The sequence below is a fragment of the Oryzias melastigma genome, linkage group LG13, assembly GCF_002922805.2.
Source record: "Oryzias melastigma strain HK-1 linkage group LG13, ASM292280v2, whole genome shotgun sequence".
NCBI classification, from domain to species: Eukaryota; Metazoa; Chordata; class Actinopteri; order Beloniformes; family Adrianichthyidae; genus Oryzias; species Oryzias melastigma.
The window spans coordinates 17565068-17582458 of record NC_050524.1 but is presented as its reverse complement, the minus strand read 5'-3'; the positions used below and the strand labels follow the sequence as shown (position 1 = coordinate 17582458).

General features: G+C 41.4%; 1 protein-coding gene and 1 long non-coding RNA gene across 4 annotated transcripts in view; one reads left to right on the top strand and one right to left on the bottom strand.

The window, feature by feature from the left end:
• The window catches only part of LOC112149913, a 36378-nt gene extending 24048 nt beyond the window's left edge, over positions 1-12330 (top strand). The window contains exons 2-3 of the long non-coding RNA XR_002919858.2: positions 11261-11427; positions 11617-12330. This is a non-coding gene — a long non-coding RNA (uncharacterized LOC112149913). The remainder of the gene's footprint in view (positions 1-11260; positions 11428-11616) is intronic.
• The window catches only part of grik4 (glutamate receptor, ionotropic, kainate 4), a 401676-nt gene that overhangs the window by 78330 nt on the left and 305955 nt on the right, over positions 1-17391 (bottom strand). For all 3 annotated transcript variants that reach the window (XM_036215059.1, XM_036215057.1, XM_036215058.1), the window contains exons 9-11: positions 14480-14641; positions 11252-11404; positions 8295-8399 (exon numbers count right to left, since the gene is read on the bottom strand). In XM_036215059.1, the coding sequence (XP_036070952.1) occupies positions 8295-8399; positions 11252-11404; positions 14480-14641 (420 nt within the window). The remainder of the gene's footprint in view (positions 1-8294; positions 8400-11251; positions 11405-14479; positions 14642-17391) is intronic.

Sequence of the window (17391 nt, the reverse complement as noted above, 5' to 3'; positions counted from 1 at the left end):
AGAAATTGTCTTTTTTAATCTTGTTTTATTTGACATCCCACTCCCCACTGTTAGTGCCATGTCTCTCTCTGAAATCTATTAAAGCCAATCTAACGGTGCAACATGAGAATGGGGATGTGGAACTTTTAGATCTGTCAAGGTTTGCCTTTAGAGGATGAAACACTGACAAACTGCTGTAGGTTATGATAAACATCCATCCATCCATCCATTTTCTTGACCGCTTCATCCCGTTCGGGGTTGCGGGGGTGCCGGAGCCTATCCCGGCCACTGATGGGCGAAGGCGGGGCACACCCTGGACAGGTCGCCAGTCTGTCACAGGGCATCAATCACACACTCAGTCACTCACACATTCATACCTAGGGGCAATTTTAGAGTCACCAATTAACCTATGAAGCATGTTTTTGGACGGTGGGAGGAAGCCGGAGTCCCCGGTGAAAACCCACGCATGCACGGGGAGAACATGCAAACTCCACACAGAAAGGTCCCAGCCGGGAGTCGAACCGGGGCCTTCTCGCTGTGAGGCGAGAGCACTAACCACTTGCGCCACCGTCCAGCCCTTATGATAAACATACTCAACATTTTTTAAAAAATGTATTTCCTATTAAAGTGTATTGAATTAAATTAAAATGAAACAGGGATTCTTTGTTCTATTTTTTTGTTTTTCGTTCAAATTTTTTTTCTGCGTTTTTCTGGCTAAACTACAAACAGGCAGGACCACTATTTAGTATGTACCCGCTCTAGTATTTATTTCCAGTTTATTAGCTTCTCCAGTGCAGTACCTTGGCCTTGTGCTTCTGTTAATTCTGGAAGTTAATGAAGTTCTTGTCTCAAGCTTTCCTGAAACTAACTACTTACTCCTTGTCTCCACGATCATCATCATACCTGCCGACCTGGGTCCAACACACCACAGGAATTGTTTATTTTTGTTTGTGAAGATGCAGAAGATGAGTTACAATTAGAGTTTTGTCATAAATAGTCGGAAATCTGAGGTCTGCCTTGATGTTGATGTACGTCAAGCTGCGACAAACAAAATAATTTTCTGCATCACCATAAGAAAAACCAACAGTTCATACTGGTCAATATTTTATATTTCCCTATCGTTTTTCTCAGTAATGTTTGTGGATGAAGTCGGAAGAACAAAACAGACTGCGGATATCAAGACAAACACATAAACAAAAGGGACGTGTCTATGACATGAACACTGTGGCTTTTCAAATTTTAATTGCAGATCATCTTATAGTTTTGGTGTTCAGATGAGATTAGTGCCCAGCCTGTTTGTAGTTCTTTACTTTTGTAATTCTTCTTCTTTTTAAATGATTGAATACAATATGCTTCCATACTTGCCTTTTCTGTCTCATTTTTTTCTATAAAGTTGAAGGCTGCACAGTTTTATCAATGCTGACAACTAACAGTCATCTTCTGGCGTAAAGATGGTCTATTTCACACTCAGTTTGACAATGTAATCAGTATGCGATCTATTGTTTTCCTTTATGTTTGCATTTTTTTTAAATACCACTATGCTACAAAAACTAAAGTCATCCTATTACAGCGTTATGGTCTTTATCCTCCAACAAACTGAGATGTCTGTCATAACACATCTTTGCACAAAATGGAAACCAGCAGATTTGTGACTCATCTGAAAGACTATCTTTATGCATCCTCTAAAAGCCAGCTATTAGCATAAAAGTAAACGTGGCTGCGGACAGACTGAATGCACATCCACACCAGTTTTGTAAGGCTTATATTTGTTCACTTTTGAATCCTTTCCTCCTTCTGTTCATTACTCGCAGGCGTGAGGTTTTTAGTGCTTTTGGAGATGCAGTAATAGGTGATGGGGAAGTGTTTCCATCACTCCTAGTTCCCCATCAGAGGGTTTTTAAACCTGTACAACTTAAACATCTATGAACTTCAAACACTAGAAGTTCCAGCTATATAGCAATTACTAAAAAAGTCAATTCTTTAAGCTCACTTTAAGCCCTGCCTTCTTTCATTTCTTTGCTATTTACCCTTTTAATGCTTCTAAAGACCCTTTGGGCGAATTTTAAGTCTCCATGGCAGACATACCGAGGGCTCACAAGTCATTGGGCAGCTATAACTTTTTCACTGGAGGCAGAGTAAGACCAATTCACTCCCATTCCACGTAGGTCAGTAGGAAAGGCTGAATTCTTTCATCATCCATCACTCTCAACAAAACAGCTCGAAGTGGAACATCAGCTCACTATACATGTAAAGCTGGGTATGTGACAACTCCTGTTTGCAATGTTTTTATAGGAGGCTGTCACTGAGTGGATGTTATTTTTTTTCATGTTACAAAGCTTTATCTGAGTCCTGGCTTGTTTAGTATGTTTGACACTGAATCCTTTGTATGCCAAAAAAAGAAAAAAAAAACTTTTTAATTTCCGTTTAGCTCCTCCCGGTGCGCGGCAGATGACAACCATCTGTTATTCCTGAGAAATGCAAACTCTACTCTCAGCTTACTGTGCATAATAAATTCATTGATAAATGGATGGCACTGAAGGCAAAAGAGCAAGAAAATTTGTCTTTTTTTGTCATTGGTTATTACCAAAAAATTACAACAGCCATATTTCTGTGTCTGTGTATTGGCATCCACTATTCTTAATTCGTGAATAAAGATTTCCCTTTAGTCAGCCTGCATTATCATTGCTGGTATATTCTCCGTAAAGGCCTGACATGCTTACATATGTGAATAGAGATGAATGCACTGAACTTTCGAAGGGTCACTGTATTGATTACAAGAGGTTTTTTCTTATTCTATCTGCATGCACAATGAGATTTTTTTTTCTTTTTTTTACCTGAAACACATTGATTGCTTCTGGTATACTTAATGTATCCACCAGGGACAGCTGTAACTGTAAACTAAGAGGTAGTCCTCAGGGTGGAAAATGGAGTAGTCCCATGAGCATAAATATGGTTTATTCCTCTTTTTTTTAAAAGGCCAAAGGAGTAAAGGGAGTTCCACCTATCATCTCCTTGAAACTATATTCCAAGCGTAAAACTGAGGTAACAATATGGTTGATTATAGTCAAGTTGGTTTGAATAAACCTACAATTTTGAGTTTGCTTTAAAGGCCTCGTGCAGTGGCAAATTTTTTTTTTTTAATTTAGAAAGTCAATGGAACTTGGAAAACGAATCTGATAAAAATATTCACTTAAAATGATCCAGCGCGGTTTTATTGATCATTTTATGGTTGTGCACAGCTTTAAATTTGGGCGATAGGTGGTGATGGGCGGGGGCTGCGCGTGACGTCACTTTAGGGATCTCAGAGTGTAAACAACAATGGCGGACGGTTGAGAAGCGACGTAGACCACGATTTAGCGGATATTTCTTTGGATGAAGGTGATGAGCCTTCATCAAACACGGAAATTTTAACGACACAGGGTTCGGAGGGTGTACAGCCCTACCAGTTTGAACTGGAGGCTTCCTTATCTGAGAATACAGGGGCTTCGGATGACGATGGTGAAAGCTCATACAGCGATGGCGCCGAGAAGACGATCAAACTTGACTATCTAGAGGAATTAAAAGTCGTAACAAGGTTTCCGTAGGTGAACCTGCGGAAAGATCATTACCGGAAAAGGAAAGGCGCCGCCGCTGCCGCGGAGCGTCCTTTGTCGTCCTCCTCCAGGGCCGAGGCGGACGGACCCCCCCCGCCTGGGTCCGCCGCCCGCCGAGGCGGCCCACGTGGGCTGCCGCGGACGAGGGTCTGCTGCTGCTGAGGCGACGGGTGGGCTCGCTCCCCCGCCGCCCTCTCGGCCTCCCTCGCCTGCGCCCAACCAACCTCCGAGCGGGTCTTCTTTCCAGACGGCCGGCAGGGTCCTCTTGCGCCCCGCGCGGAGGACAACCCCGCCGGCCTCACGGCCTCGGGAGGGAGTAAAATCCCTTCGTGCGGGCTTGGCTGCCGGCGCCGGGGAACCCACGGCGCCCCCCCATGCCCGGCCCGGTTCCTCAGAACCGCTAACCCCCCTCAGCGCGGCGCGGCGGCCTCACCCTGGCCGTCCGGCGCGCGCCCGCCCGGTGCCTGTACACCCTCCGGAGGGCCGGGGAGGGCTCAAAGCATCCCCCGGACCGGGGAGCGCCACTCTCCTTTATTGAAACGGGAAATTCATGAAGGGTGACCCCCTTCTTCGGCACATTACTGAACCCAAATACCACACACCTATTCACCATTATCTCGTTCGAATCCCCAAATCCACGGCAGTCCAAATTCTATTATGTTAAGTAATTCCATGCCCAGAAAGTCATCACAACACTAGCGGATCTAGCTGCATGTTCCTGTACTGACGTCACACGACCTATGACCTACTTATCGGTGGCTGCAGAAAATCTGAGCGACCGCGCTATCTTTGAACGCTTGAAGAGAGTGCACGGGGCCACGGGTGACAAAATAATTATACGGGGGTTCATTTGTGACATAAATACTAATGTTTTATTGCAGTTTAAGAAAAATCATGATTTTCACCGCACGAGGCCTTTAAACGGATTCTTCCAATCAAAGATCTTTTACAGCAAAAAACATTAACAGAAATCTCCCAAAAATACAAAATAAATTGTTGTTTGAATTTAGTGGTAATAGATTATGAAAAAGAAAAAAAAAATAGGGACGTACCACAAAAATACCCCAAATGCTGACGAAAAATGAATTAACAAGGATCCCTGAAAAGTACTTTGCAAACACGTCCATCTAAAAGCAAGTCGGAAATGGACACAAAAAACTATTTCCGAAAATGAAAAATTATCATGTGATTGGGTTTGATTTTGAAAACAAAAAGGTTTTTCTGTGGTTGAACAATTCCTTCTGCAGTTGGAGGTAGAACGTTCAGCTATCAAGCTCCTGTTCTATGGAATAAGCTCCCAGCTCATGTCAGAGAGGCAGGTACAGTTTCTACCTTCAAAACTAGCCTTAAAACATTCCTATTTGGACAGGCGTTCTGCCAGACTAGCCAGTAATCATAGAATAATTAACATAATGCTCCCATACTGTTCTGAAGTTTGGGGAAATAATTATTATAATCACATACTTCTCCAATATATGCTTGCAATATAAATTATGAAATATGTATATTCTCTACATAATAACATAGAAGGCTGCTAGAAGTTAGAAGCTGGGGAAAGTATGGTGCACTGGGGCTCTGTCCTCTTTTTCATCTACTTCTCCTCTCCTCTACTTTTTTATTTACTTCTAATTGTATGCCTTTGTTGGTGGTGCAGTATAATTCACATGTTTTTCCTTCTCTCCGACTCCCCTGTGGGAGACCGGGAGAGATTGCAGTTTCCGGGAGACTTGCTGGTGATCCTGACGAAGCCCCGCCCATCTGGATGAAGCCCCGACACCATCCTGCATCTCTGAGTGGGAGTGATTCCTGGTGGGTCGTCTGTCCTCCTGCTCCTGGTCGTGGACTGCAGTTCTGCTTCATCTGGACTATGGACTTAATCATCACTCGTCCCTCAGCTCTATATGAATGAACTCTACTCATATATGCAGTTTTAGCAGCTAACTTTTCTTTAACCGTTCTGGTATCGCCTGTCCGTCCTGGGATGGGATCTCTCCCTCATGTGGGAATCCCTAAGGTTTCTTCTTTTTTTCCTGACTCAGGTTTTTTTAGGAGTTTTTCCTTACCGCGAGGGAGGGTCTAAGGACAGGGATGACCGTTCTTTATAGTCTGTTTAGTTTTTACCTATTGTGCATATTTTATGACTCCATCTGTGCATCTGTAAAAACTACAGGCATGAAGCCCAATGAGGCAAATTGAATTTGTGATATTGGGCTATATAAATAAAATTGAATTGAATTGAATTGAATTGAATTGAAGGAGATTTGGCCACAGAGACTCTGATTTATTCCTCGTGTTTTAAAAAATAAAACTATTAGGTGATGCAACATTCGATGGTACTGCTGCCTACAATACCAAACCTTTTACAACATTGACTGTCTTGTCTTCTGTTAAGTGTTTTCTATGGAAAACCCAAAGGACGGATCCAGTAAAATGTTTCTTGAATCATCCATCTCATAATTTGTTTTTTTTAAACACCATTATCTTGATGCTCAGACTTTTGAAAAACTGAAAGTAAACAAAAAACTTATGAACAAGACGGGGGAGTGCACTGTCTGCTACTATGGCATAGGGAAGGAGTCAGCAAAACTTAAAAGATCGCATACAAAATTAAAAAAAAAAACTGCTGTGACAGAATATGCTCAATGTTCAAGATGTGTTTATTTACCGCCTCTGACATCAAACATTTCAGTATATCCCATAAATCATTAAGCAGTTTTCCAAAGGAACACATTTTAAAGGCTGTTTAAGATAGTAAATGAGCTATAGATCTAAATACCGGTAGATCTTTTTTTTTTTTTTTTAATGACAGGGACTTCACGTAGAATCTTAAAAAGACACTGAATTTTTGTCAAAATTAAACTTAAAAGAAGTATCATCCATCCATCCTCTTCAGCGCATACAAAAACGGGATGCGGGGACAGCATTCTAAGCAAAGGTCCCCAGACTTCCCTCTCCCTGCTCACTTCCTCCAGCTCCTCTGGGGGAACTGAGGCCATACAAAAGAAGTAGTCTCTCTAGCATCTTTTTTGTTTCCCCCGGGGCCTCTGCCCACTGGGACATGTCTGGAACCTCTCCAGGGAGGCATCCAAGGGGGATCCTGACCAGATGCCCTAGCCACCTCAACTGGCTCTTCTTGAGCTTCTTGCCCTATCTCCAAGGGAGTGCCCAGGCACTTTATGAAGGAAGCTGATTTCAGCCTCTTGTAGTTGGGATCTCAGTTTTCATGACCATAGGTGAGTACTGGAACAAAAATTGCATGGAAAATTAAGAGCTTTGCTTTCTGGTTCAGCTCTCTCTTCCCCACAACAGACTGGTACAGTGACCACACAATGGTGGACGTCGTACCAATCCGCCTGTTGATCTTATGCTCTGATCTTCCCTCACTTGTGAACAAGACCCCAAGATACTTAAACTCTTCCACTAGGGCAAACTACTCCCATGATTCCCATGAGAGACAGGTCCTGGGTGACGAGCCAGACAAATAGCATTTCAGAACCCCTTTTATGACGAGTGCAATCCAAGATTCTGATACGTGGCCCGGATTGGCGTCATCGGGCCCCATCCTGGAACCAGGTCTGGGGTTGGGGCTTGCAGGTGAATGCCTGGGGGCCGTGGCGACGTGGGATGCTCTCCAGTGGGCTGACCACGTGCAGGAGAGCTCAGAAGGGGATAATACAATGTCGTTTGGGTGGAAGTCAATGGTGAGTGCCTTGGTGACCCAAACCCCAGCCATGGAACTTAGCTTTTGGGAAAAAAAGCATTACAATTTCCCAAATGTCAAGCCTTCAATAAGTAAGATTTAATTCATCTTCAGGTACGCTGGGTTGCTGATTTTTAACCCCACACTCTTATTTCTCACTTTGAGCTCACTTTCTTCACAACCAATCACAATTAAACTCCTGCCTTTGAAATCATAGAAGTTTGTTTATCAGCATTCCAGGTATTTTGGCGACCCACCTCCGCCCCATTCTCCTCCTGGCTCTTTGCTTCAGCTAGGTCTGGCCTGAACCACCATAAGCGTCTAGACTCTGGGGTCCCTTACTTGGTCCAAGGTCATCCCAAGCATGCAAGATGTCTTCGGTCAAGAGCCCAACTGTGACAGACCATTTCATCCAGAAAATCCTGTTTTGCTGATAAATCTTTCAATTACACTTTCAAGGTTCACTGAAAATTTTTCTACAAAGAGTTGCAACCTCAAATATGTATCTGCTATGTAGGCTCCATTTCAGAATTAACCATTAGAAGGATAGCTAAATGCATTTTCCTAAAAACATGCTTCATTTTACCTTCAAAGTGACACCATGAATGTTTAATTACATCCTCAGGAATCTCAGCTTTTCTGCTTCAAGGATAGTAGAGATTGTTTGTAACATGTCAGCTAAAAAAATGTTATCATAGCTCCCCGCGGTGCAATCCCGGTCCAGTAACTGTGCCTCACTCCTGTAAAGTAAGTGGTCATATTGGCCAGAAGTAGTGCCCTACCGGGACAGGTGATAGTCGTCCGCTGTGGTCAATAGCAGACATATTATAGCCTGGATCTTGTGTAATCTCATAATAAATAAAAGACAGTTTGTATGTAAATCCTTGACACAAACGTTTTCCTGCTGCAACGCTCTGTGCTGATGCCTGACGGCGGCAGGAACATTGGAAGTGTAGCACGAGGCAGACACAATCCCTGTCAGATTCTTTTTATTATTTTTTTAAGACTGGAGGTTTATTTACCTGCCTTAGGCCCTCCTTGCTGTTCTGCATAATCCTCAAAGCGTAGTTAGATCGTTGTCCTTTGCTGTTGAATTCAATGTGGCCTGTCAGACCTTCCAGCTCTACCTATCAAACACAGAGACAGAATTGTGTTAAATGGCTCACCACCAAATCTGCCAGCCTCGTTCTCAGCAGCTATGATCCCGGCAGATATTAATCATCATTTCTGTCAAATTTAGATTTATGATTTGAAGGCAAAGTTGTAATAGCTTCAATTTATGACAAAAAGAACACAGATAAATCCCTATTTGCTGTATTCCTCCAGTGAAAACTTCTGATATTAAAAAACTGACTTTATATCAGATTTTCATAATCAATGTTGACCTTAAAGTGGAAAAGCGTCTTTAATCACAAGATTAAAAGAGTACATCATCAGAATTTAATGAAGGCATAAACATTACGTGTTAATAGAAATGCTTAAGTTCCAGCAAGAATATCTTTAATAGAACTGTGTGAATAAATAAATACTGAAAGATGTAATAAATGATGAAGTATTTTGACAAGTTTTTATGTTCATTTTTAAGCAGAACACATACAACTTTACCAATAAAACTTGATTACAATTAGAGGGTTTTTTATGTTGGGGTTTTCTCATTTTACCAAACTAAAAAAAAATTAAATTCCTTTTTTTTACCCAACGCCTGACCATAAAGAGCCTTGCGTTTGTCTATTGAGTCTATTTTTTCCAAGTCTGCAGGTCTTCCTGCCCTGGCCTGCTGACAACATAAGTTTATTCCCTCAAAACTAGAGCAAATTAAATCAGGAACTTTCAAATGACAGCTTTAAATTTAGGGCTGACATTTTGAGATAAACGTCCACTGATACGCATAAAGACTGAATAATTTTTTGCAACCAGAAAAGAACAACCTCCCACTCCCATCCGTGTAAAATATGTCCCTTAACCACTTGTATAGAAGTTTCCTTTAAACTTTGAGCTTTGAAACATAAAGGAATCAAATGAGTTCTCAGCATCCCCCAAGGGGGGTGGGTCAAACCATTTGGTGGTTTAACCCCCTCAATCCAACCCCTTAATGTTGGGTGTCGAGTAGGAAGGCATCGGGTCCCGTTTTTTGGACTTCTTGGTGTGACTCGGTCGTGGATTTAAACTCGGGACATTCCAGTCTCAGGGTGGACACTCTACCACAAGCCCACTGAGCTGTAGTTTCAAATATGTTATTTCTAGTCTGAGTTTACATTATCCAATATTATTACAACCCTGCAAGAGACACTCTCCACTGCTGAGAATTGAAGGTGGCAGTGCTCACTAAAGCACCTAATCAACAAATCATTCGAATATCTCTTTTTTTTTTTGTAGTTCTTTTAAATTTTATCCTTTGTGCACTTAAAAAAAGCTCACTGAAATAGTTGAGCATCACTCTTTGCTGTAGCTCACTAGCAACATTCTGCTTTGTAACATAACAAGTTTTCCTGCTTCCCAAATGTGGCAGTAACTACAGCGAAAACTGCCTTGACAGCAAAAGACTGGCAGCTTCTAGTCAGTCTGTCCCTCACAAGACACACGTCTGCCATGTTTGTGATTCTCCTCACAAACTTATCTCCCTCTGATAGCCATCATGACTGCCTATCCTCAACTAATCCTCATTCTGAGGACGTCTAACAGGCTCTTAATTATAGGGATGAAGTCAGTCATGTAAAAACCGGGGATGGATTTTCATTCCCCCCGCAGAACCGCAGATGTAATCCATTTTTGTGTTTTTATTTCTATTGACCTCTCATGCAAAAACAATGTTTAACATTTTAATGCATACATAATGACGCGTTTTCAAGATATCAAGCTGATATTTCATTATCTGGCTTGCAGCATCTCTTATGTTTTAATGGTCAAATCTACCAAACTAAAGGGAGTAAATTGTTAGACAGATTTTTTGGACTAATTCTAAGGGTGCATTCAGACGGGAAAAGTCTTGAACTGGAATTAACTAGACATATCTTTTTTTCAGTTTGCAATCCTTGTTGGGATACTTCACTTAATGAAACTTTATATTTTGCTGATCAATCTTGAACGTTTGTATTAACGTCAGATAAAACTCTTTTTGCTGCTACTTTGGTACGACGGAGGCATGCTGCAAGGCGGTTACTGAGACGACGGCTACTAAGGTACGCTGTGTTTACGAGATATAGATTATCAGTAAAACAGTGAGAATCATTGTGTATCACGTTAATAGTTGTTTTTACAAGCCTGCATTCATCCAACCAAATTTCAGAGTTGCTGTGTAACTCTGCGACTCAGTTTACATCCCATAATGCTCGGCAATGGCTGCCGTTTTGGTAGTTGTTCCACTCTGGAATGGAGCCTATTCAGATTGAGGAAACTCAGAGCAAACCAGAGCTCAGACCGGTTGGACACAACCTCGAAAGATGGGTCAGAGAGCACTTCCTGGTCCCAAACCAGGATCCACTTGGGTGTATTCACATTGAAAATTTGATCCAGATTATCAGGGGAAACAAACTCTGGTTCACTTCAAGTGAATCAATGATTTCAGTCTGACTATATCTTTAGTCTTTTACACTTAAATCACCACAAATATAAATCAGGTCTCTTGTTTTGTGTTTTCAAAGACTGTTTCCTCTTCGTTTAGCTCCTGTTTCCTTTAACAGATTAGGTAAAAATAAATCAGCCAACTAAACATAAAACTTAAGACAAACTTTATCATCATCCTCCATCTGCTGCTCTTTCTGGGGAAAACAATAAACACACTCAAAGACGTTTTAGAGCGAAAAGACGAGAAATGTGTAATCACAAGTGACAAGAAAACAGCGGGGACACGAGTGCTGTCTGCTGACTCATTTGAGTCGAGACAGCAAATCGTTCCTTTTTCCAAAAAACATCAACCTGTTCCTTTGATTTAAGCAGTCAGTCCTGTCATCTTCATTATGTCCAGCAGATGCAAACTTACCATCCTCAGGTAATTCATGAGGCTGGTACCATGCTCCCAGATCTTGGAGGACTTGCAGGAGAGCTGAGTGGCGCCAACATTCTGGCTCCGGTTCAGCTCTTGGACCGCTGCCACCACTGCATACACCGCATCAAAGAGCAGCGCTGATGAGAGCTGTGTAAGCAGAGGAAGAGAAGGTGAATACTTTGTATCTATATAACACACACAAAGCTGCAACAACAGTGAGTGTAACATGTCAGCGGTTAGCGGTCAGTGAGGGTTTAATCCATCCCTGGAGTGGCAGCCAGATTATTCTACTAGATCATTAGAAAGAGTCTGATCTGCTGACAACGTTGAAAACTGTCTTCCCTCTCTTCTTCTCTCAGAGAGATATTGTCCTTCCTGCTCTCATCCCAGATGAAGCTGCCCCCCCCTGACCGTACCAATTACCGTCTCCTCAGCTGCAGTCCCAGAAGCAGCAGGCAAGATAGCCTTCCATCTCATCTCCTCTTTACAAACAGCCCCATCGTCACTTCCCCTGCATCCTGATATGCAAATTTTGCATTAAAAAAAAGCAACACTCTGTTTTAGACCTCAGGGAAAGGCAGAAAAACAAAGAGCTTCACTGCTGTTTTTCTGTTTAATGGAACAGGAACTGGAACTGGCTTTCGTGTTTGGCGGATGAGGGAACTGCTCACCAACATGTTACCGTTCTCGCTCCTGCACCTAATGTTTGGAAGCAGCGGTGTGCTCAAAAGGTGGAGATGAAAGCGGTCACTCAACAAGTCTAGTGTTCTCCTGGAGGATCATCTCATGACTCCTGTGTTCCATGGTCTGTTTTCTTTTTCCTAACACTTTTTGTGTCTGTTTACTTTATTTTGGATACTTCATGGTCTGTTTATGTAACCCATCTAGCTTTCTTCTATATAACTATGACAGTGTTACCTCAGCCCAAAACTCAACACAGAAGCCCGACACTAACTAAACAAAGGCCAAATACTTGCACTCTGTCTGAATTCTTTTGCTACTCACTATGTAGTACGTTTGACATTTTCTAGTACTGTCCAAATCTACAATTCCAAAATTGAGTGCACTACAAATTTCCCAGAAGTCTTAGCAAAAAACAGTGTGCATCGATGCTCACTACATTAGCAAATATAGACCATAATCCATTGCGGTCTGACATTTTATATGAAATTATGTGTGTATGTATGTATGAAATTATACATATATTCTATGTATATTTTGTGTTCTTGTGATGTCACAAAGTTAATAGTGAAAAGTCACACAGCATGTTACAGCAGCTTTTTTTCTTTTCTTTTGACATTTATACTAGGAAAAATTGATCAAGATTTCATCTCTGTGATAATTTCCTGCATCCTACTTTAATGATAATTTATTTGACTTATGAGGACTTTCTAATCCTCCTAAAGAGGCTGAGATGTATGACCAGAATGACTTCAGAAAATTAAATAAATAGCTACTGGAATGGATCTACAGCAGAGGAACAAGTTTGGTGTGGTGAAAATGTGTGAGGGCCAACCAATCGGCTTGCATTCTTTGAACACAAACATAAAAAGAAAAAACTTCAAATCTGAGTTGATTTGAAATTTTACATATTATTAATAATTAAATGCTCACTGTCAACTTCTAAATGTACATTTAGAAGTTGACAGTATGGTTTTGATACTATAAACAAATCTGTTTTTTTTGTTTACAGCTGACATTACAGAAATGAGCTTGAAAGTGTCACAAACGAGTCCCACAACAATGTTGCCACAAGTTTACAACATTTCATATGAAATTTTACATTTTTTAAAGTTCTTTTAAAAGTCTTTAAAAAGTGCTGGGGCCAACGTATTATTAATTTTATGACAAGAGCCGGAAAAAAAATTGAATGCCGGCTGCATTTGGCCCACGGGCCAGACATGTCAGATCTACAGCCTCAGCAGAGAAACACAGCGTCCTGCAAAATGACACTAAACTGATCTGGATAGAAAATTCAACACTTCCGCTGGTGTTATACAGTAGAGTTAATGCACCTTAAAAATATTTGTCAAGTGTGATAAAACTGTTTTTTGTGCTGTACTGAAAGGAACACGGTGACCTCCAGCTTAAAAGAAGAGGTTAGAGGAGTGTGACACGCACAAATATCTTATACCAGAGTTGTTATTCTTTTACCCTTATCCCACCATCATCTAAAAAAGCATCTCTGAAGGTAGAAGCCATTTGTATGTTGACATCAACTTAGATTCTATTGAAGGTTTAGATTTTTGAAGCATGATTGGATTCTGAGAAAACTTCCTTTTTCCTGTAAACCTTCACTTTTCAGTCGCAATCATAGAGAAACCAAATGGAAAGCGAGCAAGAACAGACACAGAACAACATGTTTGTATGGTACTAAGAATACAAATAAAAGTCTAAGATTTTTTTTTTCCATTAAAACATGTACAATGAAACTAACAGCAAAAGAAAAGACGTAATTAAAAAAAAATGTTTGTAGCAAAAATGTAATACTAAAGTTTAATCATTTCCATTTTCTTGAATTTAGCTAGAAGAACAAATAATCTCTTAAACATTTACAGATTAAACTAAAAAGTAAAATAGGTGCACATACTTTTACATTTTATGGAATCTGTCTACCACATTAGGTACAATTTTGCACAAATCCTTATTTATCGACAAATGATGAAAAAAAAATGATTCCACAATTCTGTTTTGATGCAACAGCTGGGTTTGCCTGTCAAATTTAAATAGACACATACAAGACTTTTTGACATTTAGAAAATTGTCAGTAATTGCACAAACTTACAGCTGTTGATATTCAAAGATACGTGAACAGCAGCTCATGGATTCAAGCTGTTTTCACGTTTTCTGCAGCATAAAGTGCACAGCATGCCAGAGCTTCTCAAAAGGGTTTAAGATGAAGGATTCGGGTGACTGCTGGGACATTTTTGTGTTTTGTATCTTTTCTGATGCTGATATAAAAAATAGAAATGTGGATATATTGAGAGGGAGGCAACCTTTGACAATAATATGGTAATAGCTGAAGAGAACATTTTTCTGCAACGACGCATGAAATAATAGGAGATATCTAGATAATTCATATTTTTTCAATTTGGCTCAGTGAGTTTGGGTAAATTGTACAGCAGGAAGTACTTGGTGAGTGTAATGCATAAGAAATGTCTGCAGAAAGTTAAATCACTTGGTGTGTTTCATTCTTTGTGAGAGCACGAGGGTGTTACCTACCGGGGTGCCAGCAAAGGGTGCATGATCACAGTTCTCCTGCCAGGAGCGGTTGAGGCTTTGCACAAATTCTTGGAAAAAGGGATGAGTTTTGTTGAAGACAGAGAAGCCAACAATGTTGACTCGTTGGTCCGCCACATCATCCAGTCGTAGTAAAGTGAATTCCTGTTAGGGAGACAATGAGAGACAGAAAGATACAAGAGGGTTACAACCATTGACTGTAAATAGAGAACTGGACTGAGTGAGCACTCCACGCTCGCATACAGGAAACACCTGCTGGCTCCAAGAAGCCCCATTGACTTCTATTCAGAAATGAGCTGATATTACTCAGTCATTTTATTTTTCAGAATAACCACCCTCACTCAAATGTCTTATTTTTTCTTTATCGTGAGTCATAAACTGACCAATCACATGCCTCAGTAAAAGCATTGAATGTTTGATTGGCAGATTTTTTCTGAGTCCACTTTCAATGGAACTCAAGAGGATTTGGCCACAGACAACAACATGGTCCCAAGATGACACCAGAGCATCATTAGACAAAGTCCTTGACCGAAGTTCGAAGAAAGGTCACGCTCTTAAAAACAGCAGAATCAGATTATGGTTAGGGTTAAGAATCGTCTAGTTTAGACACGAAAATTCCTCTTCTGGGTAGAGTTGTGACAGTTCCGCTTCCTGCTAATGATGAGTTTAATCTTTTGTTTGGGCACCATCTTCTCTGCAACCAAGTCCCTCACCAGGAACTTCCAATAAGCCTACTTCTGACTGTCAACAGTGATTGCCGTAGAAATGTTGACTCAGACTGACTCAGACCAATCCCTGTCATTTAGCTCCAACGTGGCGACGTTTACATCGCGGAAAAATGGCGACTAAATTGGCTTCAATTCACTGGAGCCAGAAAAAAGTAATTTTTTTTAAGAGTGATGTCACACTTTTATACAGCCAGTGCTTACAAAAAAATATAGAATATTCTGCTTCAAAAATGTAGAATATTCTGCTTCAATGGAACCAGTCACACATTGGTATGCTCCTGTTGAATGACAACAAATAGGTGTTGGAGCAAAGAAAGCATGTGTTTCCACAAACAAATTTATGTCTGATTGAATTTACACGAGTCTCTCTTTATTAACCTTCATTATTCTGCTTGACTGAAAGAGGAATTTAACACTTTCTTCATTTAATCCATTAAGCGCTGCTTCACTGCAGAAAATGAAGCATTCTGAATATTTTTCCTTCACATGCCGGTCACTGTACACGTACTAAAGCAGACGTCTAGATAAACCAACAAGCCTGAAGCATGTTAGAGAGATGAAGGTGGAGAGAAAGTGATGTACAACCTTGGAAAGTGGGATGAAAAACTTTATCAGACCTGTGCTGAATTGATAGCGAAGCCTACATTATGCTGAAACGTTCCAGGTTGGGTGACGAGCAAAAAAAAAAAAAAAATGTCATTGGTTATTTTGACTCTTTTGCTCTAGGGACAAGCTTTCCACTGCCCGGGGAACGGTGGAGACGGGGGACAGGGTGAGCGATGAGGCAGAGTAGGAAAAAAGAGGACACAAAGGTGTGACAGTGGATGGACGTCTCCTGAAGGTTAATGGAGGTGTCAGAACCCAGTCTTCCCTCGGGTGGCGGCCTTCACCCGCCGGCCCTTTTAACCATCTAGCTTATGACAGCCAGACCAAGCCTGGTCTCCGTATATGCCTGTCAGTGAGGCCAGGGAGCCTGGAGATAAGAGGAGGTGGTGAAGGGTGGTAGAGAAATGATGACAGAGATGGTGGTGTTGGAGAAAAGGGCTGGCAGGTGACAGTAGGGAACAATCGGGAAAGGTGTAATATGTGGGCTGATAAAGTTAAGACCTCGGCAGCAAATAGACTGCTTCTTCACAGCAGACTCTCACCCTGACAGAGGAGAAAATCTCAGGTGAGTCAGCCTTTATTAATGACGCTGTGCTCCCTTAAGTGCGAAACTGAGCACAAAACATACACAAATCCTTCAACTATGAAATGTTGCTTTTATTAACATTATAAACGACATCTATGGGATTTTTTTTTTCTCCCAATGACAATTTAAACTGACTGCTGTGGGAAATGTCAGCCAAGCAGGCAAAGCCTCCAGCATGTGAACAGGAAAGAAGGAAAAAAACTAACAATTCAAGCTCTTTAACGCTACAAATCCTTTGAAGTGACCACCTGGCATGTTTGCGGTCTAGCTTCAAGTGTGGGATCGGCCCTCAAGGACCTCAAACATAATTTACTCAAGCAAAATAGGAGCCTCGACGAGCTCCCAGAGACATCAAAGCTTACAAAAGGAACAAGTCAAGAAGCAGAAAAAAAAAAACAGCCTTTTCATCTGAGTGAGGAGGAAACAGATGAGGTTGACTGTTTGGCAAAACAGATAATGGTTGTTCCCACAGAGTGCTCAGGTCAGTTGATGAAGTGATAAACAGAAGGGTGGTGGGGGGGAGCTCTGTCCACAAGATGAGCCGGCAAAAGTCAGTCCACCTTGAGCTGAGCTCCTGCTGACAAAGAGTGCACCGGGGCGGGCAGATCAGTGAACACTGACTTTAAGTGGGAGGTCTATTATCGTCAGTGCCAGCCTCACAGAAACCAACAAATCCCAACTGCTCTGTTAATAACATGATCACATGCAGAAGCTTAGTGATTCTGCATGATTTTTTGTTGTCTATAAGCAAAAACCTCCTTATCAGGATTTGATGTAATTCCTCTAACAGACATGTAAAAATACATACATCCATGGTTGCATCACGTAATTGCTTTCTCTGAATGCCCCGATCTTCCCCCGCTGGGGATGTCCTTCTATAACAAAAGCAGTTGCCACACCAGAATGCATTTGCAGTTTATCTCTGCAGGGTGACATGCGTTAGCCTGCGTTTGAACAACGAACCAGAAGCAGGT